General features: G+C 41.6%; 1 protein-coding gene across 1 annotated transcript in view; it reads left to right on the top strand.

Annotated features, from left to right (window-relative positions):
* ABCC8 (ATP binding cassette subfamily C member 8) overlaps positions 1 to 25,946 on the top strand; it is a 1,237,886-nt gene that overhangs the window by 983,077 nt on the left and 228,863 nt on the right. Inside the window, exon 28 of the mRNA XM_086954145.1 lies at positions 14,898 to 15,055. Within this exon, the coding sequence (XP_086810271.1) occupies positions 14,898 to 15,055 (158 nt within the window). The remainder of the gene's footprint in view (positions 1 to 14,897; positions 15,056 to 25,946) is intronic.

Raw genomic sequence — 25,946 nt, 5'->3', positions numbered from 1 at the left:
AAACGGATATTGGAGCACACCCGTGCAATCCAAAATGGGGACCACGCGTATGCAATGGCCAAACACATCACGACTCACCAAGGAAAAAACATAGTTAGATGTCAAATATTTTGGCCTAGCAATCATTCCACAACATGAATGAGGTAGTAACCGAATGCTGAAGCTGAGAAGACTCGAGTCTAAGCTAATAATGAGATTCATAACAATGCAACCGCGAGGTTTATATGGAGATGGGGAGATGTACATCCACCTATAGGAGACAGACTGTCGATAACATACAAACGGTCTACCTTTTCCAACTAAGACTGCAACTGCAAACTGGGAGAAACCGAAAGACAAAAGCAAGCAGAAGGAAGCAAAAAGAAAAAAGGAAAAAGGAAAAACAAGGATATTACATGTCACAAATTGAAAAAAATATGAACATACTGTAAAGACCTCCATTAGGATAATGTTTTAGTAGTGAACATCAGATATTGTATCTTGAAACACACGAGTGCATGTAAATGAGACATTATTAGGGGCCCAAAAGCATGAATAGAGAATGATTAAAACATGCAAATTACAGGGGGGTAAACACGCAGCGGGGGCCAAGGGCACTCCCCTAGATATATCCAGAGACACTAATCAAATATTACTTACACAATCAATATAATAGCTACTGCGATATTGATCATTGTATTCATGGTGATCCCATTAATCGAACATATGCTAATCATCTAACCTAAGGATAGCGTGTAGTGTAATGTAATAACTAACAAACCCCGTTGCATTACGTTACCACCAAGAGAGTAATAAAGCGCGTTAATATGGTCGCCTAATAAAGTTTTATTGCAACATCAGAAATACACACTACGTGGCCCACAATGCACCATAACATGCATTAAGTGCCGCAATATAAATAGAGAAAGGGAAAAGGGACAATCGTGTAACACTGCTGTGAACAGGAACTACGGTTCCACACGCATAGGAGGTTATCACGATCTGAAATAAATCCTCTTTAAAACTACCAAGAAGTGTGCCACGATCTTTCTTTTGTGTGGAATAATAGCGAGACACTGCCCTGGTCTCGACGTGAGCACCGCCAGGATTGTGCTCCCTCTGCTACAGGACAATTGGAGTGAAAATGTATGTATATATATGTATGTATATATATATATATATATATATATATATATATATATATATATATATATATATATATATATATATATATATATATACATACATATATATACATACATTTTATATATATATATATATATATATATATATATATATATATATATATATATATATATTCACTGAAAAAACCATAGGTTATAGACCATATATAGTTAGGGATTAGCATTTACAAAACCTTATTTTACTCACACAAAACCATTGAAATTCGCATATATAGTTAGTTGCACTAACTATATACCGCGCACCCGCAATCCACTGCTGATGATGTCACATATTACATTATTCATGACATGGTCAGTGACATCACTGATGACATCACTGATGACATCATCCAGTGACTGGATGTTTCTGTAAAGATAAAATATGTCTTACATATTGAAGAATGAGTGGATTTATAAGTGTCTGGATGAAGGATTTTGGAGGTGCGTGACTGACTGTATGAGTGAGTGATTAAATGTGTCTCACTGAGTGCATGGGTTAGTGACTAAACCGTCTGAATGTGTGCATCAGTATGTCTGTTGTTGTGTAAGCTGATGCATCTGTTGATCAGTAGCTATATGAGTGGCTATATGGGTTATTGATTGGTTGCCCAAGTATTTGTATGGGAGACTGAGTGTGTGTGTGGGTGGCTATGCATAGATGTGTGAGCAGTTGATTCACTAGATGTATGGGTTCAAAAGTGCATGTGGAAACAGCTGTATGGGCGGTTGACTGTGTGCATGAGTGTATTGGTGATTGAATGGATATCTCAGTGCTACATGTCAAAGTAAGTACATATGTAAAACACAGTACATGTGAGAGTTGACATATATTAATAACTGTGCATAAGAGCCAGTAAATGTGTGAGTGGCTGTATGGATCATTGTGAACTTGTATCAGGGATTGTATAAGAGAGTAAATATGTTTGAATAAGTAAGGTGTGTATAACTGTATAGTTGAGGAAATGGAGGTGTGATTGATTCTTGGCATGACTGACTAGGTGTGTGAGTAACTCCATGGATGAGTGACAGTCTAAAGTGTCTGTTTACACTGATTGTATCTAAGGTTATATTAGAGTCTGAAGAGATTCATTGTATTATCACATAAATAATATCATCAGTGATGTGATCAGTAATGTCAAATGAAATGTCATCAGGGATGTCATCAATGATGTCATTTGAGATGTCATCAGTGATGTCATCAGTGATGCCATTTGAGATGTCATCAGTGATGTCATCAGTGATGTCACTGACCATGTCATGAATGATGTAATATGTGACATCATCAGCAGTGGATTGCGGGTGCGCGATATATAGTTAGTACAACTAACTATATATGCGAATTTCAATGGTTTTGTGTGAGTAAAATAAGGTTTTGTAAATGCTAATCCCTAACTATATATGGTCTATAACCTATGGTTTTTTCAGTGAATTTTCAAGGTTTTGTAAATGCTAATTCCTAAATATATATGGTCTATAACCTATGGTTTTTTCAGTGAATTTCAATGGTTTTTAATAGCAAATATCAAAAGCTGTAAAATGTATTCTTCTTTTAAATGAAAATTATATTTTATATGTTTTAATTATAATTGTTTTATGCATCTGCCAAACCCTGACCTCTTAATAGTGCACTGTGGTGGAAATGATTTGGGCACTATGACTGGGGTTGGTCTGGAAATACTTTTAAAGGACACCTTTCATCAATTGATGACACTTTTTCCCCAAACTGCCTTGGTATATTCCAATATATGCCAAAGACAGAAATCGAACTGGTCCAACCAATTTTGTCCACAATTTGAGAAAGCACGGAAACATGTGAATAAATCTCTTTCTGCTTACATGAGAGACTTTAGAATGGGTTCAATATACAACAATAACTTGCATTACAACATGCAAGACATCTACAGAGGAGATGGTGTGCACTTCTCAGATGAGGGGAATAGAATATTCCTCCTGATTTAAAACTGTGCATTGGAACCTACTTGTAGGTACCTAAATCAGCCACAGAACCCAATAGCTCTTTTCAGAGCTACCCTACCTCTGATCATTCTAAACGTTAATCTTTTTCTAACTTTTTTCACTACTTTTCATCAAAGTACGCTCCCCGGTTTGCTTAACGGTGCGCGTACCGGGCGCTCCCCCGCGAAATTTTTCAAATTTTTTTTGCCTATATGAGCGTCCTAAGCCCCCCTCAGAAAACCTAGAGGGTCACAAAGTGTCTACCGTGCCCCCTTCTGCCCATTCCGAACATTGTTTCCCCTCCATCTTGTGTCTCAATTCTACCGATACACAAAACGGAGGACTCCCGTAACCCTACCGGTGCGCGTACCGGTGCGCGCACCGATGAGCGCTCGCTAAAAAAAGGTGGGAAAGTAATTTACAGAAAAACCACTGGAGACACTTTCATCAAATATAGAATAGGCCCTACTACATAGCAGTCCCTACCATTTACCCAAATTTGATGGCATTCCATTGAGAAAATTATGCTGTAGGACTGACTAAATATCCTGAGGTAAATTACATGACAGAAACACATATGAAGTGTTAGAATTGACAACCAATTAAAATGTTACTTTCATTTTCTACTATTATTTCATGACATTTGATTGGTTATGTACCTGAATATATATAAAGAAAGAGAGAGAAACACAGCCATTTTGACTACTACTTCCTGAAGTACATTTCAAGAGCATTTTGACTGTGAACTTTAACTTATTTTTCAAAGGTAAGATATAATTTTAAAAATTTGAAAGGAGAACTATGTTATGCACTTTAAATTAAATAAGGAAAACGTTTTCAGATAGTTACATACTGTCCCTCTATAAGAGTTAGTCATTGAGAAAGACTTAATTATTAAAATTATTGATTGAGTTAGGCTTCTGTGGTATAATTATGAATTTACTTAGGCTTCATCACAGGCACTTTTTAATAGTTTTACTTCCTGCCTGAAACCATGCACTGCCCAAAGATTACTTCACTGTTAGAAACTCACAAGCACCTGTGTGAACTTAAACCCAACAGTGCCCTATCTCCACTGATATATTTTTTTAATGCAATTTACAGCAAGAAAATGGAAGCACAACAGAAGGAAAATAATCAAATTAAGATTGAAAACAATCCAAAGGAAGAAAATGAAGAAATTGACTTTTTGGATGACACATTAGACGAAGAATTAATTAAATGTGCTGAAGAATGTGAATGTGATTCTTGGAATGAAAAGGAGGACATTCCTGATGATTTAATGCTACAAATTCTCTTAGATTATGAAAAATCAGAACAATAAATTTAAATTTTAAAACTTAAAATTGTTTGAGACATTATTCTTTTTAATATGAAAATTATGAAATAGTACCCAAAAAGATAAAATATAAACTGAGATTTAAAATATACTGTGCAACTTTTTTTGTGTTACATAGTAAGTTTGCTCATAGTTACTTCCTTTCTCCCACTATATTATCTACAATGTGTATTTAACATCTCTTTATCATCTCCTGCCTCCATGTTCTTTCTGCTTTCCTCACAGACTATGCTATAAATTCCATATACCACAATAACTTCTGAAACAACATGCAAGATATCTCCAAAGAAAACAGTGTATATTTATTTTTAGACTCTGCATTGGTACCTACATGTTGGTACTTAAATAAAAAAAATACAACAAAAATACAACAAAAAGAACAATCAATAAACATACAATATTTGAACATTCTTTCATTCTTTTTTCCGTATATTACGCTCCCCGGACCGCTTCCCGGTGCGCGTACCGGGCGCTCCCCCGCAAAAAAAACGATAATAAAATTATAATTTTTTTGCCCCACGGGGCCCTTTTAAAGCCCCCTCATCAAACCTAGGGGGTCAGGGAGGATGTACTCTGCCCCCTTATGCTCATTTCCCACTTTGTTTTTTCCACCTCTTGTGTCTCGATCCTACTGAGACACAAGATGGCGGCCGCTCCGGACTGTTTAGAATGTTGACAGTCACCGGGGAGCCAATCCGCTTCTCCTCACGAAGTTCCGTTACGCGTCAGGTATGCGAACCGGGGCGCTAACCGGGACGCTGTCACAGATATATCTGTTTTTTCAAATGTTAATTTCTCAAAATCCACTGGAGCACATATATTGAGACATAGCAAAGGCATGTCGGGCAAACCAAATCTACAATTTTGCCAAGTTTCGTATAAATACATTCAGCCGTTCGAGCTAAAAGTGATTCCAACCGCCCTATGGAAAAATGAATGGGAAAAACGCGTTTTGGGACCCCCTTTTTTTCTCGGTCCCCCCTTGACGAAACCCCCCCAAATTTTCAGGGGTTGCTCAGAAATAAAATGTGCCATTTTCCTGAAAATTTCAGCGAATTCCGTCCACAAACGCCAAAGTTATTCGACATAGAATTTTCAGAAATCCCATAGGAAAAAAATCCTAACTATATATACCTACTGGAGATACATATATGTTTTCTAGTGCCTATGACTTTGATGAGGATACCCCTGGAAGAGAACTAGGATTACAGGTAAGTAACTAATCCTTCTCTGCTAGACGTAAATTCCTATGTAGTCAGCCGGGCTCCAGCAAAGGCCAAAGAGTTGTTAAACCAGGAGACAAACCCTTCATAAATGTACAAAAGATGCAATCTGCTTGACAAGAATTATAAACAGTGAAAGAAACCGGTAAATCCAGGATGAGACCGAGTACAGGGGTGCCCTTCAAATGGCTTTTAACATTAGGCCTTTTGCTGCAGTTTAAGGTATCTACCACCAGTTCCAGGGGGAGGAGGGTAATGTATTAGGTGACTGTGTGTAGGCACTCCCATAACTGCAAGGCCATCCTAAAGCAGGCGATAGCTAAGGAGGTGAGGAAAGATTAAGGTAGGCCAGCTGGGAGGATGCAGGATTGACCATTGCAAATACAAAGAAATTACCACAACAGATGGAGAGTGAAATTAGCTTTGAACGTGGGTGCATAACAAACAGAACAACATTTGTTTGCATGCTTGTAAAGCAGTGACATGATATGTCAGGCATATGATTACCCAAAAAGATTTTTGTACGAAGTAGTAAAATAAAAGACATGAGTTTTACTTTGTGAGGCTATATAGGTAAATATAATTTTACACAGAAGCAGATAGAGTTACTTGACCAGAGTCAAGCATTCTAGTGTCGAGGCAGGTATTTGAACCTGGGGCTCTGATTCCATGGAAGGTAGTTGGACCACTAGGCCACCGTTTCTTGGGCATACCTTTCACTGGTGCGGGTGTGAGGAAAACCATAAACTGGAGAACAAAAGACCTAGGAGCATATTTACAAGCTCTGGTGGCGCTGTGTGCTGGCCGTTTTTACACGGACACACAGCCACTTTGTGTGGCTTTACACAGCCTTGTAAATAAGGCCTCTTTCCCGCAGTATTAGGCGTTAAAGGGGCATTTCATGGGTGTCGCTGTGAGTGTTCCACAAATCACCCACTGCTTTTTGACGCTGCCCCAGATTTACAAGGTTTAGTAAATCTGAGGCAGCATCTTTCAAGGGGATGTATTAAAGAGGCACTATGAGGATAAATACATTTATTTATCCTCGTTTATTGCTTTTTCTATGTGTGCTGCATTTTGCAGCACACTCACAGAAGGAGCAGAACACAATCATCCCAGCAATGCAGGCACCCTTGTGCCACGGTGCATGGATGCCTGCATAGGTGCACTTTTGCTGTTTTAGCGACTGCGCAGGTGAGAGCACAGGGGTATGCCATATTCCTGTAAATAGACGCATCTCTGCGTTTTTTAAATGATGCAGCTTGGCACATTAACATTTATTTAGGGGTTGTGCTGCACAATTTCATTGTAAATATCCCCTCTAGTGTTGAACATGACCCTTCTTAGGGGATTTCCCTAAAACATTTTGCTTTCTTTCTTCTAGTTTTTGCTGATTCTTTTTTCATGGTCTTATATCTCTGGGCACTTTCCCACTGTAATGCAGTATGAAAGCATGCACACCCTTCCTACATATGGTAGGAAGTGGTGCTTACCTGGTTTAGGTGCTGTACCTGTAAGTACCCTGTAAAGAGGTATACCACATACCTAGGTTAGGCACTGCACTGGCTACTAGTGGGCCGCAGCACTGATTGTGCCACGCACAGGGATAGCCTTTCAAACATGTCTCTCAAGCCTGCCATTGCAGACCTGTATGTGCGCAGTTGCGCTTATGCTCAGGTTGGCATTCTTAACCATTTGCCACTACCACAGGACACCCCTAGGGTAAGCCCAGAGGGGGTGCAAGTGGGTAGGAAAAGCTAGGGCAGGTATACATGTGTGTCCCATGCCCAGGTAGTGAAGAATCCCCATGTGAGGTTTCCCTACCTAGGAGGTCAGCTCTTCCCATCGGTCAACATGCAGGAAGTGCTGAATGATTTTTAAACTACAGTTTTAGCTTACAGCAGGGAGTAGCCTCATGGTGTTTTCAAGTATGCCTCAAGCCTGCCATTGCAGGCCTGTGTGTGTTCAATTACACTTATGCTCAGGTTGGCCTTTTCAAATCATTGGCCAAGGCTGAGGGTGCCTTTCACAAACATTTGAGCATCCCTAGGGTGCCCCCTGGGGGGTGGAGCTAGTAATAGATGTAAGGCAAGGCAGGTACACATGTATGTTCCCTGCCCCAGTAGCAAAGAACCCCATGTGTGTTTTCACTGTCTTTGAGGTTTGCTCTCCTCAAAGGTCAACATGTGAGAATGGCTGAGATTAATTTAAGCTGAAGTAGTGGCTTACAGTGGAGCAGCCTCATGTTGTTTACTATCATTGGATTCACAATGACAAATCCTCCCTTGTGGTAAAGGTGGATTTATCATTACTAGCTGAGAAATGCCACTTTTAGAAAGTATGTCAAAAGAAAACAAGGGAACTCCAATACTAGAACCAGGGGTAACTATATATATTTAAAAGGCAGTGGTTTCTATTTGGCCAAAGAGGTCCAATGCGCGAGTTGCGCAAAGGTTATTCTTAAACAATATGCCTATATTTAGGTGGGCATAGAGGGAATTTATGCCAGGAAAAACAACAAGGGAAGTATTTCAGCAGGGACCAGGAAAGGTTTGAATGACATACATTTATTGTAATAACATATTAGATATAGTTCAGGTGCTCACACAAAGTGACAGTAAAAGTGTGGTGACAAGTGGAAGTGACTATTAAAATATGTACATCGCATTGACAACAAAAAGAAGAACCTCCTAAGAACCAATTTTTTTACAATAAATTGAGTTTCTATGTTGTAGGAAGTCAAGAGTGTTTCGATCTCATATATTAGAGATCATCATCAGGACCATGGGAGTGTTAGCAAGCGGAATCTATAAAGGTAAAATTGAATTAAATTATTGGGTGGTCCCCGGATACATATATACACTGTATAAGGAGAAACAGCATGCAACTGTTATGTTGTGATCACCTTAACTACATAAAAAAGCTAGTTAACTGCAGAGGGCCTGAAAAACAACATATCATGTAAAGAACAGGCAGTGCAGTTTATATCTTTACTCTGGGTAACGCCAATTCCATAAATTGCACTGCCTGAAATGTGCTCTCCATGGGCTTGTTGGCTTGCCCCCTGTTCTTTGTGGAGGTCTCAGGGACATCAAAGAACTCTCGTGAGGGCCCTACACCATCTACATGTTTCACCTGGAGAGTGGTGCCCTCTCAAGTGCCTGCTTTATCTACCGGGTCCTGACAGCAGCTTGGTGTGAGCTTGGCACTAAGTAGTTTGTCTGGAGACTGGATTGCCTTGTGCAAAGACCCCAAACCGTGCCTGCATCTAAGTAGTGTGGCCCCTGCTTCGTGGGGCCTCAGCACACATAGGCATCTCATTGGTGGTGAGCAGATTCACTGATTGTGGGACTCAGCATGGCCAGCTTTGTCGTCTGTGCTGCATCTCTATTGTACGATGCGCCAACTGCATGCTCATTGCGTGCAGTGTCTGATTTACTGGTTGCTACCCTCAGAAGAAGGGCGCATCCGTAGTAATGCCTCATTCTACCTCGTGCAGCACTACTGAACTTGTGACTGTGTGTGGGACCTGATTGTCAGGTGCGATTCAGATCATCGTGCAGCCGACTTTATGCCTCATTTCAGGGAGGTACAGCGAACAAGACTGTGGGTGGATGGTAAATGGATTTTCTGGTGTGACTCGTATCATCACTCGCCAGATGTTGTGCCTCATTCCAGGGAGGTACGCCAAACTCGACCATGGGTTGATTGTGATCGGATTGTCTGGTGCAACACATATCATTACACACCAGATATTGTGCCGTATTTCCAGGGAGGAATGGTGAACCAGACTTTAGTTTGATTAGGACTGGATTGTCTGGTGTGACTCAGATCATCACACACCAGACCTTATGCCTCTTTCCAGAGAGGTAGGGAGAACCCAACTTTTGGATCATTGTGGCTGTATTGACTGGTGTGACTCGTATCATCGCGCACCAGACGTTGTGCCTCATTTCCAGGGATATTTACAACAAGGGGTGGTGAGGGACAGAGTCTCTGAATTAAGCAGAAAGCTCTCACCCAGTCAAGAGATCAGGGCTAGATCCAACACCGTTTTTTAGCTCACTGCACCATCCCAGTTTCAGAACCTGGCTGTATGCAAATTAGTCTGTTCCTGTCCCAGTGCATGATGGGAACAGGGCAAACCAAACTACAAAAGCCAATTCTTTCCAGGGAGGCATGGAGAATGTGACTCATGGTTCATTGCGACTGGATTGTATGGTGCAACTTGGATCAAAGAGCACCAGACTTTGTGCATCACTTCCCGTGGGGTGCCGGGTCAGCTGCACCCCCATTCATTTAGTATTCTACCTTGCCCTCAGTGTGGCTAACCAACTGTCCTCTCATCACCCAGCCCGGCGACTCCATGTTGCCAGGTAGTATCGCCCGGATCGGGTCTGGGTGGTGAAAGTATGTGACTGGGTTGAGGAACACTTCCGAGAGCGATTGAAAGTAGATCGAGTAACTGCGTCACCCGCCCTGCACTGTGCAGAACTGTGCTGGTGCTGGGAAGCAAATTGAGCGACCTCTTGATTGAACTGGGACAGTCTAGCCTATCTCTGCTCCACATAAAGTTGGCGATCACCCCCCCCTGCTTTTTGACTGTTTCCTGGTTACCCCGATAGTTTCTACAGCCCCCTCACCTGGGCCCCTGACTAAGGGCCATATGTATGAAGCCGTTTGTGAATCGCAAAGGCCGAAATATGCAGAATTTCGGCCTTTTCGATTCGCAAACTGACTTTTTGCATTATTTCCAATGTATCATACAATCGCAATTTAAGGAATCGCAATAATTTGCAATTCCTTATTTTGCCATAGCATTTAAGGAATCACAAATTTTGCGATTCCTTAAATGATATGTATGATACATTTTTGAAGTGCAAATTTGTGTTAAGGAATCGCAATTTACCACCAACTTGTAGTTGGTGGTAATTTGCGATTTCTCTTAATAATGGCCTATTTGGCATTTGTGAGGGTGGTATGTGACACACATACATGCCCATAGGGCATGTATGTGTGCCACATGCACACACATGTAGATTTGAGGGGTGCAGCAGTGTGTCTTTGAGACACCCCTGCACCCTTGTAATAATTCTCAAATTGCGATTAGCAAATTGCGAATTTGCAATTTGAGAATTATTGCACCCTCATTCATATGGGCCTCCTGGCCCATAGGAATGCTTTGGAAATCATTCTTTATTTGCGATTTTGCAAATTGCGAATTCGCAAATTAAGAATGATAAGGAATTGCTAAAAAATAGCGATTTTGTACATACATACCGTTTTGCGATTTCTAAATAGCGATTCGCAAAAAATCGCTATTTAGAAATCGCAAAACGATATCTTGATACATACAGCCCTAAGTGTAACTCCGGTATAGCAAGCTGTGTTTATTTTTACTCTAACCTGTTTGCAGAGCAGTGGGGGGACTGAGATATGTGGAAGAGATTGTGCCATGGGGTCTGCATCCATATCATCAACTGACTTGCTTAATATAATTTGCACCGTGTTACTGCACAGAGTGTGTGTGTGCAAATGAGCTTCATATTGACTTGACGACTTCTGTTTCACCACGTTACGGTGCTGTGTGAGTGCGACAGTGTGTGCTGCATGACAATAGCTTTACTGGTTTGTTTCATTACCTAACAAATACTCTATTTTGACATTGTTTTTACCCGTGCGGCCACAAATTTCTTTGTGTACTCCTTCCTGATATTGCTGTGACCTGGGGTGAGCCCTAGAAATGTGTGGCTTTGAATTGTGTTATTTTCCAGGGTGGGCTAGATCTGACAACGTATCACACTGAATAAGGCCCTGGGGTAAATTAGGATTTTTACCAAGTGGGCATATGACTGATTTCATTTTAATACTGCTGGGCCTTGTACTGCTAGTAATATTTCCAAGTGTGATTTATGCCCGGAAATAAATGATGTCATTTTGTGTTTAGCAATGTGTGTATCGAATACAATCTTTATTTACATACATCTAGTGTGAAGTCTCTTTTATGAAGCTTAGTGTGTTTATTGTGTAAGAGTGCTGTGCCAATGTTTTACACATTGCCTCTGTGATAACCCTGACTGCTCAGTGCCACGCTACCCAAGGGTGAGTGCAGGTTATACAGTGAGTGCAATCACCTAACCCTTACAAAAGTGCTAGACTCTGCCTGGCTTGGGCACCGCAACAGCCAACAAGAAAGTACCAGTACCAACACCTAGGCACTTTGCAAGACAATTAGGGCATCTTTATGTGGTTCTACTGGGCAAAAAGAAAGATTAAATGCGCAAGAACAGCCAGCTTAAGTTGTAAATAAAATTGTTAATTTATATAATGGAACCGAAGGAAAAAGAAAATACTCTGTATAAATGAAAGAGCACCAGACGGTCTGAAATGCTTAATCAGAGTACTTAAGTTTAAAATAACATGTTTAAGCATATAAATGTCCTCAATCGCAGAGTAAAATTCTAGTAGCAACACATTTAAAACCCATGCACGTTCCGTTATGTCTAGAGAAAATGCAGCCACGTACGCAGGAAATCTATATGTCTGTCGCCCCATGTGAGGAAATGCAATAGTGCCTTCACAATCATAAGAGAAAATGTAGCACTGGCAGAGTTACAAGTCGAACTGCTAAAGTTCCACACTCTTGATGAAAACCGTCCCCTTTTCGCCATCCGGGCTACCATACATAAATAGTTACTCCACATTGTGATATAATGATACTTTTTTTTAAATTGCCCTAATACCAAGAGCATTGCTCTGCATTTCACGGTCATAATAACTTAGTAACAGAGTTAATAAATCAATGGCAATATTGAATAGCAATCGAAAATGAGATTTTGGTTTATAATTAAATATCCTTAAAGGTACCATGGCAGTGTGTGACAGCTATATCCCCCGAGTCCCAGAGGAGGCTATGCATTGCGAACAGGACAAGCAAGGACTGACACATAGGAGAGCCTTAGCAAGAACATGCAAACATTTACTGCACTTGTCAGCCTATCAACATTAAATTCCATATAATGAAAGCATTTTAGCACAATCCGCGACAGTGACAACAAGAACCTTATTGCTCCAGAAACAAAGAATGTAGACAAAGGAATAAAGAAAAAGCTGTACTCTTGACAACATTGCTCCCATGGCAGACTTCCCAGAAAGGGAGCCCCAGGGCATTATTTCTCAGAACACGTTCATTGAAGGTGAACCTCCAGCCGCAGCTTACGCCCACAGGCTAAATGAAGTAGGCATGCTTATTGAAGTGCAGAATCATTATAAAATGAGAAACATCAAGGGCAATGACTTGAGTAAAAAGCTCCCACAAAAGGGCATGGAGAGGGCGTTACCTAGTTTGAACTAGTGAATCATCATGATAACCAATGCTGAAGAAAATGGTTCATGTTAATGTACCCAGAAGTTATAACGCCTATACTATTTTTCACGTAACAGCGCACAAGTCCAACCTCAAATGCAGAAGAGAATTGACAGTACTTTTGTACTATGAAATACATTGTAACCCAATACATTCAAAGATTGGTGCCAACTTCATACCGCAACTTTAACTAAGATGGGGTCTCCATTAAGCCTCCAAACCAAACATGGCTGCCCACAGTTGCTACGCGTTGTTGATAGGTGAAAATACCACTACGATCGCCCCATTTGGCTCAAATGGACTGTGTACACCATGGAGACCACCCTAATTTTAAGTGCACAAAATGTAACCCAGTACAACTCTGCCCGGCGGAAATGGAGCAACAGTACATTGTGCCACTATGCAACTGGAGCAGAGGTGACGCCAACTGAGGGGCGGGGGGTACTTGTGAAAAACAAGCCATGACCGTTCCTGTAAAATCCCCCGCCAGAGCACACACTTAAATAACCATTAACTAATATAAGTATTCAATGTGACGCAGACACCTAAACCAGAATTTTGCCCAGTTTAACCATCTCATCTACTAACATAGAAGGACCTGGAGCTGCCTCAGCTCCTCATGCTTTGACCTTAGTGTGAGACGAAGCTTGTAAAAACAGAAGCACTCATGGAGTGCTACAACAAAAAGACAAGCGTGGATCGGTCAAGCAGTGAAGAAGGTAGGTGTTAGGGGAGGAAACAGGTGCCCTTGGAAAACAATGTCCGTCATTTGCACTCAGTATTTGAATGCAAAGCAAATGTGACAATATAAGAACAAGATTTACAAACCTGTTTATAGAAACATCGTTCGGAGCTAGTGTAAACATGAGTGCTTATGTGAAGTGCTCAAATTCAAATAAAATAGTAATTCCTAAAACAGTTGCTAAAATGGGAGTAGCGGGTGGATAGTAGTAAGTGGTTCATGCTCTCGGGGAGGGCTAAACACAAAAAGAGGCATAACCCATGCATGCCATGGACAGATGGAGAGAAGGAATAGGAGAGGGTTGATAGATTCATCAAATGGGAAGACTATGGGTGGGCTAAAAGCCCACACAGTATATACAACATGCCTCATCTAGACCAATTGTACACTGTCTAGCTGAGACCTAAAAAAGTGTGATGTTCTCTCTAACTGTTTAATTTTGCATGTAGGGCAAATGCTGAATGCTAAATGCACTGAGTTGTTTATGCGGAGTTTGGCAGAGCAGCACACCTGCTGTAAATCGATGGTGCACAATGTCAGAGCCTGTGCTGGGTTTGTCAGTGTAAACCACTCACCTGGCCACCCATCAACCAAGACGCTGTATGGCTACAATGATGGCCATTCTACCCTATTGAGGGTGGGGATACTGTCACTCATTTTCTTTGAAAGCATCTGCCTCGCAATGCATGGAGGACACAGGAAGGGGAAATGAAGCATGGCCTCCATGAGCAGGGAGAAAACTCGCTGCACACTTGCGCCTTTTGAGTTTAGAGAAAATAAACTCCTGCTTTAGGAGCTGGTTTTCTCTAAAGATAAAAGGTTTACCAAGAGGTGCTTCAAACATGGTACCTAGCAGGCAAATCTTTAGTGCTGTTACAGGATCTATGGAAGCTCCCTTCACTGCACAGAGATCCCTGCCAGGCAGATCTACAAACAGCACAGGTGGTCTTCCACCAGGATGGCGCAGCCATGGCTCCACCCTCTTTTTGGGCAGGACAGCAGTGTTGTATGTTTTTAATTTTTATTTTTCTTATGCATACATTTTGGTTTACAAATGCAAAAAAGAAAAGAAGAGCTAACTTTACATTTTTTTCGTTTCTGTTTTCAGCATATCCCTGCTACACTGGAATGTTTGAGTCGTTCCACCTTGCTGTGCTTTTCTGCTTTGGCTGTTATTTCCTACGTTACACCAGTGTTTCTGATTTCCCTGGCGCCTCTTGGCATCATATGTTACTTCATTCAAAAATACTTCAGAGTGGCCTCAAGGTAATAACAGTAACCGTTTTTCAGTGTCGGAATTAAAAAGATATACAATGACAGTATACCAAAAGACCTTGTGTGCTTTAGTAAATGTTTATTGTTTGTATTCCTTTGCATTTGAATTATGTGTCAGTCTTGGCTTTTGACAACTCCTCCATCTCATTCATCATCCTCCATAGATAAATCATGAATAGTGGGCAATCGAAATGCAACACTCATTAGTACTAATCATTCAAGGATTTCCCATCAACACATTTAAGTGAGGACTCATTAGCCTGACATGAACAAGTGACTCAATAGACAATTACGCTTTTCAACCTACTAAATGGTATCCTCAAATCTATTTAAGCTGCCCTCTCTCAAAACAGAATCCGTTTGTACTTAGGCACACCCAAGACTGAAGTTCAGTTCACCACAATCAAAGTGAATGCCATAAAATTAAAATAGTTTCACAATATTTAACACGTTTTGTATTCTTGCAAAAGTCTCAACATCACAGCAAGCACTATGAGGCAACACTATCTATTATAAGCTAGCCTATAATAAGTCAACTATTGGATTTGATTGTCTAAGAAGTAAATCCATCTACAAAGCAGACATTAATTGAATAAATATTAAATATCAATTAATTATTAATTTCAATTAAAATATGCAATTTATTTAAAATTATGTCTATTGTTTAATACATAGTTTTGTATTTTATATATTAGCTGTGAGTTGTGTTTGTCAGTTGGAAGTAATTCAAGTCTAAATATTTAACAATTAATTATTAAATTATTATTAATTATTTTTTGTTATTACTTATTACCTTAATTGTGTTAGGATTTTTCATTTTAATTATATTTTAAATCTGTGTTGCTATATAGAATGGGAATTTAATTAAATAATTAATTAATATAATTGTATATTTGATATTCATTAATTACAAATATATAATTATGTAAATTGTTAAATTGTTTTAAATGCATATATATACATATATAAATATGTGAATATATATATATATATATATATATAATTTTTATATTAAGATTTTTATATTTTTCTTCAATTAATAAATGTTTTAAAATATGGAATGTGTTTGAAGTGACGTACTTTCCCTACTGCTGCACAGACTGGAGTGAGAATAGTAAATTTTACCCTTCCGTAGAGATTTCCCCAGCGTTGTAGCACCTGGAGGTGGAATAGTCATTTTTACCACTCTGCATTCCAATACTTTCCCTACTGTTGCACAGTCTTGAGTGGGAATAGTAACATTTTTATTCCTATAACTTAATAGTTTTGTTAATATTGTTTAAATATATATTATTATCATGTGTTTGAGTAATAAATTGTACATTTTTGTATATAGAAATGTTTATAATTTGTAAAATATTTTAGTTGAACATGTTTTTTTCTTTTGTTTACTTCTTTTCTGTATAATTAAATTGGCAAGTTTTTTAATTTTTTGCAGTTTATTTGCTAATGTTTTTTATCTTTTTGTATTGATATATATGTATGTATATTGATATATACATACTTGACATGATGTCAAATTTAAAAAAATTGAAAAGTATAATGTAAATTAAAATAAATAGTTTCAATATTAGTTTTACATTATATATGTGTGTACATAAACATACATGCATATATGTATATGTGTTTGTTTACATAAGTACATATTTATATATAGTTTAAAATATTATTTAAACATATTAATTTAAAATATTTAAATGTTACATGTAAAGATATTTATTATTTACTATTTTAACTATATATATTCTAAAAAACAATATTTTTGTATATATTTATTCGATATTAGTCTTAAACAATATTTTTTTCTCAATATTATTGTACTTACCTTTATAAGTATAGGGCAACACTATTTTTAAGATCGAGATTTAGGACTCGATATTTATGTAGGTCGATATTTGTTGTTTAGATATTATGTAATAGATCCTTGTTGGACCCACAATAGCCATCCCTGCTGGTTAGCCCCACCTTCAAGACCTGCTTGATTACCTATAAAATATTAACAGTTGTTTTTACTTATAAGATATCAGCAATGAGCACAGTTTAATTTTAGATTTCAAGAATGCATTCTTTCCACAAGCTTATTGCTCATTACATACATCAGCAATCGTGCCTTCTTTAACAGTACAGCTTTCCGAACAGTTAGAAGTCTATTAGGCTGGCAGGCGGAAAGTCACCCCGACCGCCATGGTAGCGGGAAAAGACCAACTGCCAGGACCGCGGCATAACCGCCGGTCCAAGATTTCTGCGTGGGTTTTAGTTTTCAGAAAAATTGGCGCACATCAGGTAGCGGTGAGAATAGAAAGGGTACAAAAATAAGAACAGCGCTACTTGGTCAGAGGGAACCCAAAACCCCTGAGAAAGAGTGAGTCAAGACCCACCCTGTAAACTGTAAACGCAAAGTCCAGAGCAGTACATGTGAAGTTAATTATTGCGACACATGTATTGTGCGAATATCAAAGTCTTTTGTAATGAAAGAACAAGAGTAAGGAGACAAGTTTAACAAACAATAGTTGATTATTTTGGTTTTATATGTGATTGTGGTCCTCCTTTCAGAGGAGATCCAAAGAAAAAAACAGCCAGCGCGTATTTCGTCAGACGGGTAGTTACCCGTGACTCTTCAGGGCTGGGGGTGATACATCAAAAAAAGGTACAGTATATGGTAAAATTAATATAGAAGCGTTTAGCCGAAACCGACTAATAATGTGGCAGGAAAATTGCACCTCCAGGTGAGTGGAAACCCTATAAGAATAAGTGAATGACAAAATATGTAACAATCATCTTATAGCAGGATAGTAACCATAGTGCGTGTGAGTAGCATCTATGCCCAGCTCTGAAACAATAATATTTCAAAATATGTAGAAAAAAGGGTAAGGGGAATCCATGGGGAAGCAGAGAAACGGGACATAGTGGGTAGGATAAAGGAAAAGAGAAACTGCAATAAAAAACAAGACTGGTTCACAATGTCACACTGTTCATGGAAATACTGTAAGTGGAAATTAATTCCTGAAAAGCAGAAACAAGTGAGTGACATGAAAGTGGGTGTTGACCATAGATAATCCAAAATTCGGTTACGGAAAAACACCTGCAATAATTGGTTTGCCACTAAATTTGAGAAATTATTATATAGATGCCAACAAGTGACTGAAGTGACCTGTAAAAATAAAGCCGGAGACAAGATAAACAGTGGTGACGCACATTCTTGCTGCATTAATGTAAACAGTAAATATATTTTGGAACTTGATGGGATGGTCTATAAACTGTAATAAATGTCAAGTTTTAGTAAAGATGGCCTAGGAAAGAAATAAATTAAACAAGTTCCAGACTGTTGCGCAAAATACTTCCAAAAAGAATAAACATGTGTAGGTGAGAGCGCACCTGAAAAAGAGAAAGGGAAAAGTAGAGCGGAAAGGGGGTAATGAGCCGAGCAAGGGGAGGTAAACTGTAGAAGGTTAACTTGCAGGAAATACCTGAATATATCTCAAAAGTGCGGTATCTGTAAAAGGATAGAATAAGAAGAATATAATCAAGGCTAAAAATAAAACACCATGGGAACTATAACATACGTGGTAATAAAGGAAAACAAAGGTCCACACCCACCGGGGAACAAGTGATAATTCCAACACGGTCCTGATCGGGGTAAAAGGTTGAGAAAAGGCCACTGTGGGCCAGTTTCAGTTAGGGGTATTCAATTGGGGTAAGTGGGTCACGAAATGATGGGCGTGTACTGGTGTCTATTACCCAAGTTAGTTGACACTATGGACAAAAATGGATGGGAGTGAAACAATGAGAACAGCAACGACCGCAACACCAGCACCCTGCTCGACAACCTCGCCAATCTTGGACTCAAGCAACTGGTGTCCACCCCCACCCACCTCGCCGGACACACACTCGACGCAATCTTCTCTTCCAGCACAGACATCGACTTCAGCCACTCACAGAGCTTCAGTGGACGGACCACAGCTGCGTCCACTTCACCTTCAAGAGAACGACGACCCACCACCACCAGAAACAGGCCGCCCGCAGAAGCTGGAACAAGATCACAGCAGACCAGCTCGCCACCTCCCTGAGCCAGCACCCTCCTGCCAGCTCAGCGAACCCCAGCCAGGCCGCCGACAACCTCACGAAGTGGATCAGCATCTGCGCGGACGAGCTCGCCCCGCTGAGGACCCCGCCCAGCAGACCCGGCAGCAAGAAAGCCCCGTGGTTCACTGACGAACTCAAGAGCTCCAAGAAGAACTGCCAAGCCCTCGAGAAAGTCTGGAGAAGGGAACCTACACCGGACAACAGGACCTCCTTCAAGCTTGCCACCCGGAAGCACCACCAGCTGATCCGCGCCGCCAAGAAAACAGCATTCAAGGACCGGTTGGACAACAACGCACACAACTGCAAGGAACTCTTCAACATCGTGAAAGAGCTTTCCAACCCCAGCGCAGGAAACAATGACATCACCCCATCGCAAGACCTCTGCAACTCCCTCGCTTCATACTTCCACAACAAGATCGCGGACAAACACAACAGCTTCAACAACCAACCAACGCACACCATGACCGAACAACCACCCCCCACCACCACCCTCCACGCCTGGACCCCGATCAGCACCGAAGACACCATCCGCACGATGAACTCCATCCACTCCGGATCACCGACCGACCCCTGCCCTCACCACGTCTTCAACAAGGCCGACGCTGTCATCGAACCCCACCTGCGAGACATCATCAACACATCCTTTGACACCGCCACCTTCCCTGAGAGCTGGAAACACGCCGAACTCAGCGCTCTACTCAAGAAACCAACAGCGGACCCCACCGAACTCAAGAACTACCGCCCCATCTCGCTCCTCCCGTTTCCAGCCAAAGTCATCGAGAAGACCGTCAACAAGCAGATGGCCGCCTTCCTCGAGACGAACGGATCCCTCGACCCCTCACAGTCCGGCTTCCGAGCCAATCACAGCACCGAGACCGCCCTCATCGCCGCCACCGATGACATCCGAGCCCTGATGGACAATGGAGAAACAGCGGCCCTCATCCTCCTAGACCTCTCCGCGGCATTCGACACGGTCTGCCACCGCACCCTAGTACAGCGCCTCAGCAACATCGGGATTCAGGACAAGGTGCTGGAATGGATCATCTCCTTCCTCGACGGAAGAACACAGAGAGTCCGCCTACCACCGTACAAGTCAGAGGCCTCCGAAGTCATCTGCGGCGTCCCTCAAGGTTCATCTCTGAGCCCCACCCTCTTCAACGTCTACATGAGCCCCCTCGCGGCCATCGTACGCAAACACAACCTCAGCATAATCTCCTACGCCGACGACACCCAGCTGATCCTCTCCCTGACCAACGACCCCACCTCCGCCAGAGCCAACCTGCACGAAGGGATGAAAGAGGTAGCCGAGTGGATGACGACCAGCCGCCTGAAACTGAACTCTGACAAGACGGAGGTCCTCATCCTGGGCTCTTCACCCTCTGCCTGGGACGACTCCTGGTGGCCTCCCGCCCTGGGCACCGCACCCAAACCGACAGACCATGCACGCAACCTGGGCTTCATCCTGGACTCCTCCCTCTCCATGACCAGGCAAGTCAACAACGTCTCCTCGGCGTGCTTCAACATCCTACGCATGCTACGGAAGATCTTCTGGTGGATCCCCACCGAGACCAGGAAGACCGTCACCCAGGCCCTCGTCACCAGCCGACTGGACTACGGCAACGCCCTCTACGCCGGTACCACCGCCAAGCTCCAGAAGAGACTCCAGCGGATCCAGAACGCCTCAGCCAGACTCATCCTCGACATCCCACGAACCAGCCACATCACCGGACATCTGAGAGACCTTCACTGGCTCCCCGTCAACAAAAGAATCACCTTCCGCCTCCTCACCCACGCACACAAAGCCCTACACGTCCAAGGCCCGAGCTACCTCAACAGCCGGATCAACTTCTACGCTCCCAAACGCCACCTCCGATCAGCCAACCACGCCCTCGTCGCCGTCCCCCGCATCCGAAGAGCGACTACAGGAGGAAGGTCCTTCTCCTACCTGGCCGCCAAGACCTGGAACTCCTTCCCGACCGACCTGCGCCTGACCCAAGACCACCTCTCCTTCAGGAAGAAGCTGAAGACCTGGCTGTTCGAGCAGTAGCGGCAACCCCCCCCCCAGCGCCTTGAGACCCTACGGGTATGTAGCGCGCTATATAAGTGTCACTGATTGATTGATTGATTGAGAATCCGAAATTGCAAAGGGGCCACTTCTGGTAAAAGAAAGTATTGTAAGGAAAAGCAGGAGGGCTTACCTGAATTGCAGCGCGGAGTGCCGAGTGCTGTGTGTTGTAGATTATTCCTACCTTTGTTTCCATGCTTTCTTTTGCTTTAGCCCTATGTCATTTGTTCTAGAATGTTAGTGGCCCTGACTCATCCTAAGGTTCTGGGGTGAGACAGTTTGTGCCTGGCCAGCTAGCGTTGAAGATACTTTCTGTTATGCTCCAGCAATAAACCTGCTGTTACTCACCAGAAACCTCCGAGTGACTTACTACAATTTTGGCGACGTTTGCAGCTGGTCAGTGGCAGTCTGGTGGCTTCTGACGATTCCTTGATGATTTTTCTTCATCCTGGGGAAGTCGTGCGGTGAGAGTGAACCTGACAGCAAAAGATCTTCAAAGAACCCATCGTGTGCAGTGTGCCTTCCCTCATATGCTGCTGATTACTTCATTCTTCTTTTAAAACAAGTTCTGCAAGTTTTCTTGACTTTTAAAACTGTGAGTAGCGCGAGCTGTTTGAAACGAGCGAGTGCCGCAGCGCGAGCGCCTTGGTAACTGTGGTTGTTGCTGGGCTCCTGATGTCATAATCTACGCAAGACCACGCTACTTCCTGACTCTCCAAGCCTCGTTTTGGGCCATTCTTCTCTGCGGCGGCCATTTTAATTGTTCAATTCGGTGTTTCAAGCCTCGTTTTGGAAATTTCATGTGGCGGCCATTTTAGCAGAAGAAATCAAGTGTTCCAAGCCTCGTTTTCACAGTACTGTCTGAGGGGGCCATTTTGAGTGTAGGAAATCGACGTTTTGCTTTGCTCGTTTGTTTTGGAAGTATAAATTGCACATCAAGCCTCGTTTTAGCCTCTTTTCATTTTATTCCTCACTGCCACTTGTTGTCATATTTACCAGAGGATTTTTTTTATAGACTTTCTCAAAATCGACATGTTACTCATGAAGCAGCTTTGAGGTATATACTGTTGGCCTTACATTTTTTTTGAGAAGACCTCAAACTTCTTTTGTTCTTAATCTACTTCAATCTGTTCATTTCAACTGTTTTACAAACAGTATAAATATGGCGCAACAAATTGTAGTTACTTTACCACCACAATTTCTACCTGAACCAGGGATTCCAGAAATACCTTGGGAAGACTGGTTTATAATGTTTGACAATCATCTTGAGGCATTAGATGGGCAAGAATTTTCCGCAAAGAGGAAAAAGGCTTTTCTTTTAAGTACCCTTGGCAAAGAAGGGCAAAGAGTTTTCAGGGTCTTGCCAATAGCTTTAAGGGCTAATGTTCAGGACATGCCTGACGAGTTTAAGGAAGCTGTAGCAAGGCTAGAAGTTAGATTCTCCAAGGAGGAGAATCTTGTCATGAACCGTTATAAATTATACACACAGCGACAGAAGGACTTAGAGTCAATTGATGACTTGACTTTGTAGCTCGTTTGAGAGAGTTGTCAATTAAGTGTAAGTTTGGTGCCATGAATGACGAGCTCATAAGGGATCAGCTGATCGTCCAATGCTCTAGTAAAACAATTCAAGAGAGACTTTGGGCGGCAAAGAATCCTTCGTTAAAAGATGCAATTGATCTAGCGAAAGTGATCGAAGAATCTAATAAATGTATGAAAGTTCTAGATTCTCACAAAATGTCTCCACAACAAGAAGTCTCAGTAGTTTCCGAGAAGAAATGTACTACAGAGTGTGAGCACTGTGGAGGAGAAAGTGTTGCGATAGTCAGGAACAAATCAAAGGCTCCAGCTAAAAAGACTTTTTCCTCAAATAAATTCTGTAATGGATGTGGAAGCAATACTCATTCTTCGGAGGCAAGATTTTGCTTTGCTGCAAACAAGGAATGTCTTAAGTGTGGCAAAGTTGGACATTTTTTAAAGATGTGCAAATCTAAGGGCAAGCAGAGAATTGCTATTGTGAATGACTCTGAATGCGACAATGAAACTGAAGCAGAAAGACTTTTGGTAGTGGATGATGTCGACGTGGTTTGTGAGGATCCTAGACAGAACAGACCAAAGTCAATCTTCAGGATTGATTCTAATGAAGTGTCGCTGATGGTCGACACGGGGTCGCGTTATACCATCATTCCAAAATCTACCTTTGATATCTTCTGGGAAGGGACAATTTTAGAAAAGAGGGACACTTCCCTAAAGGTTTCAATGGCCAAAGGATTGAAATTCTTGGTTACTTTGAGTCTAAGATTGCTTTTGAGAAAAGGTCTACGTTTGGAAAGGTGTATGTCTCTGTTGATGGCCCTCCTATTCTGGGTTGGGTACATCAATATGACCTCTATATTATTATCAATCCCAGAGCCAAGAACCAGTTGAAGATGATTCTATTGAAAGCATTCTGAGCGAATTCAGTTCTGTATTTAAGGATGAGCTTGGGGAACTTAAAGGTTATTCTCACCTTATTAGGCTGAAAAAAAATAGCTTACCTGTTCAACATCGGGTGAGAAGGGTTCCTATCTCTATTCCTGATGATGTGAAATTGTTAATTGATGAGATGCTCCAAAGTGGGGTGATAGAACCAACGGAGGCCTCGGCATGGGTTTCTCCGGTCGTCATTTCGAAGAAACCTGATTGCAAATTGAGGTTCTGTGTTGACCTCAGGTCACTGAATAAGTGTGTTGTGGATGACACATACCCTTTGCCTAACATCAATGAGATGGTATCTACTCTGAACGGAGCCAAATTTTTCTCCAAGCTTGACCTGAAGAGTGCTTATCATCAGGTTAAGCTACATGAGACCTCGAAGCACCTCACTTCCTTTATTACTCCGGAAGGAATTTTTCGGTTCACTCGCCTTCCGTTTGGATTAGTCTCGGCAGCGAGTGTATTTCAAGGTTGGTTACTGAAATTTTCAAGGGGTTGAAGAAAGTGGTGTTCTTCCAGGACGACATTTTAAACTTTGGTGATTCTGTGGCTGATCATATTCATGTTCTCAAGAATGTTTTGCATAGGATTTTGGATACTAGCCTTACCTTGCGAAGGGAAAAGTGTTCTTTCCTGGTCCAAGACATAGAATATTTGGGTAATGAAATATCAGCTAATGGGGTAAAACCAAAGAGGGATCTCCTCGAGGCAATCCATTCTGCTCCTTGTCCTGGTGATAAGGATCAATTACGCTCATTCATGGGCTTGATTGAATATTATTCTAAGTTCGTGGAAAAATTTTCAGAGAAAACCTTACCCCTCAGAGCTTTATTGAAAAAAGGGTGTAAATTTGTATGGGGACCTCAGCTTGAACAGTGTTTTAATAGTATCAAACAGGCTATTTGCAGTGCTAAGGTTCTTGCTCCATTTGATACTAAGAAAACATCTACTTTGTTGGTTGATGCAAGTGCAACTGGCCTCGGTGCAGTTCTCCTACAAAGGCATAGGGAAGGGGAGAGGCCTATTGCTTTTGCTTCAAGGACACTTTCTTCGTGTGAACAGAACTATTCTGTCATTGAGAAGGAAGCGTTAGCTGCACCTTGGGGGGCTCACCATTTCCGTACGTATTTGTGGGGTACCCGTTTCAATCTTAAGACCGATCACAAGCCTCTCATCAGAATTCTTTCTCCTGGTGGTGCAACTTGTAGTTCTCCCAGATTGGCAAGGTTAGCTTCGAAGCTACAAGAATACCACTTTGATATTTCTCATATTCAGGGATGGAAGAATTTCCAAGCCGATGGTCTCTCTAGTCTTCCTGTACCGTGTAATATCCAGTCCAATGGTGATTTTACTCTTGAGGGTACAGAGGAAAACATTGCTTGGATTAATGATGTACTCTATCTTAGTGGGAGTTCCTTTTCCCGTCAGGATTGGGTAGAAGCTATGCTTAAGGACCGTGTTATGCAAGAGGTCATTCAGTTGATAAAATTGGGCTCTCGACGGGAGAGTTGTGTGCATGTTTCTGTTCGCCCCTTTTTAAGGGTTATTGATGATATTTCAGTGTGTGAGGATAACGTTGTAATGCGGGGCGACAAATTTGTTCCTACTGTTGATCTAAGAGTCAAGCTTATTTCCATTGCGCATGATGGTCATCTTGGCCAAACCTTAACTCAGCAAAGACTCAAGTTGAATTTTTGGTGGCCTGGGATGGACTCTATGGTATCCTCTTGGGTTGAGGATTGTCCTACCTGTAAGGTGGCAGAGAAAAGATTAAAACTTGCTGTGGGTTCAAGTTTAGGGAAGTTGCAATTTCCTGAGGTTCCTTGGCACACCATTTGTTTGGATTTTATAGGGCCTATGGAGGAGTTGCCGGCTTCTCAGCGGTTTGCTGTTGTCATTGTTGATTGCTTTACCAAGTGGCTTTCCGTTGAGTTTTTGAAGGACATCACCACTGACACTACCATAAAACATTTAAAATCTTTATTTTTTTTTTGGAAGGTTTTCCTAGTGTTATCATTACTGACAATGGTACGAAACTGGTTTCACACAATATGTTTTCCTACTTGTCTGACTGTGGTATTTCCCATCATAGAACCTCCCTCTATAATCCTCAGGGAAATGGCTTGTGTGAACGCATCAACAGTTTGGTCAAAGGGACAATTCAGATGGCTCTTTCTAAGTGTTCACCTGTCAGTGGTCTTGTTCAAGAGATGGTTTATGCCTACTGTACCACTCTTCATGGTGTCCAGGTCAAGTCTC

The sequence above is a fragment of the Lissotriton vulgaris genome, chromosome 2_1, assembly GCF_964263255.1.
Source record: "Lissotriton vulgaris chromosome 2_1, aLisVul1.2, whole genome shotgun sequence".
NCBI lineage: Eukaryota > Metazoa > Chordata > Amphibia > Caudata > Salamandridae > Lissotriton > Lissotriton vulgaris.
Note: the sequence above shows the minus strand (reverse complement) of the source record. Positions and strands in the feature narration are given on the sequence as shown.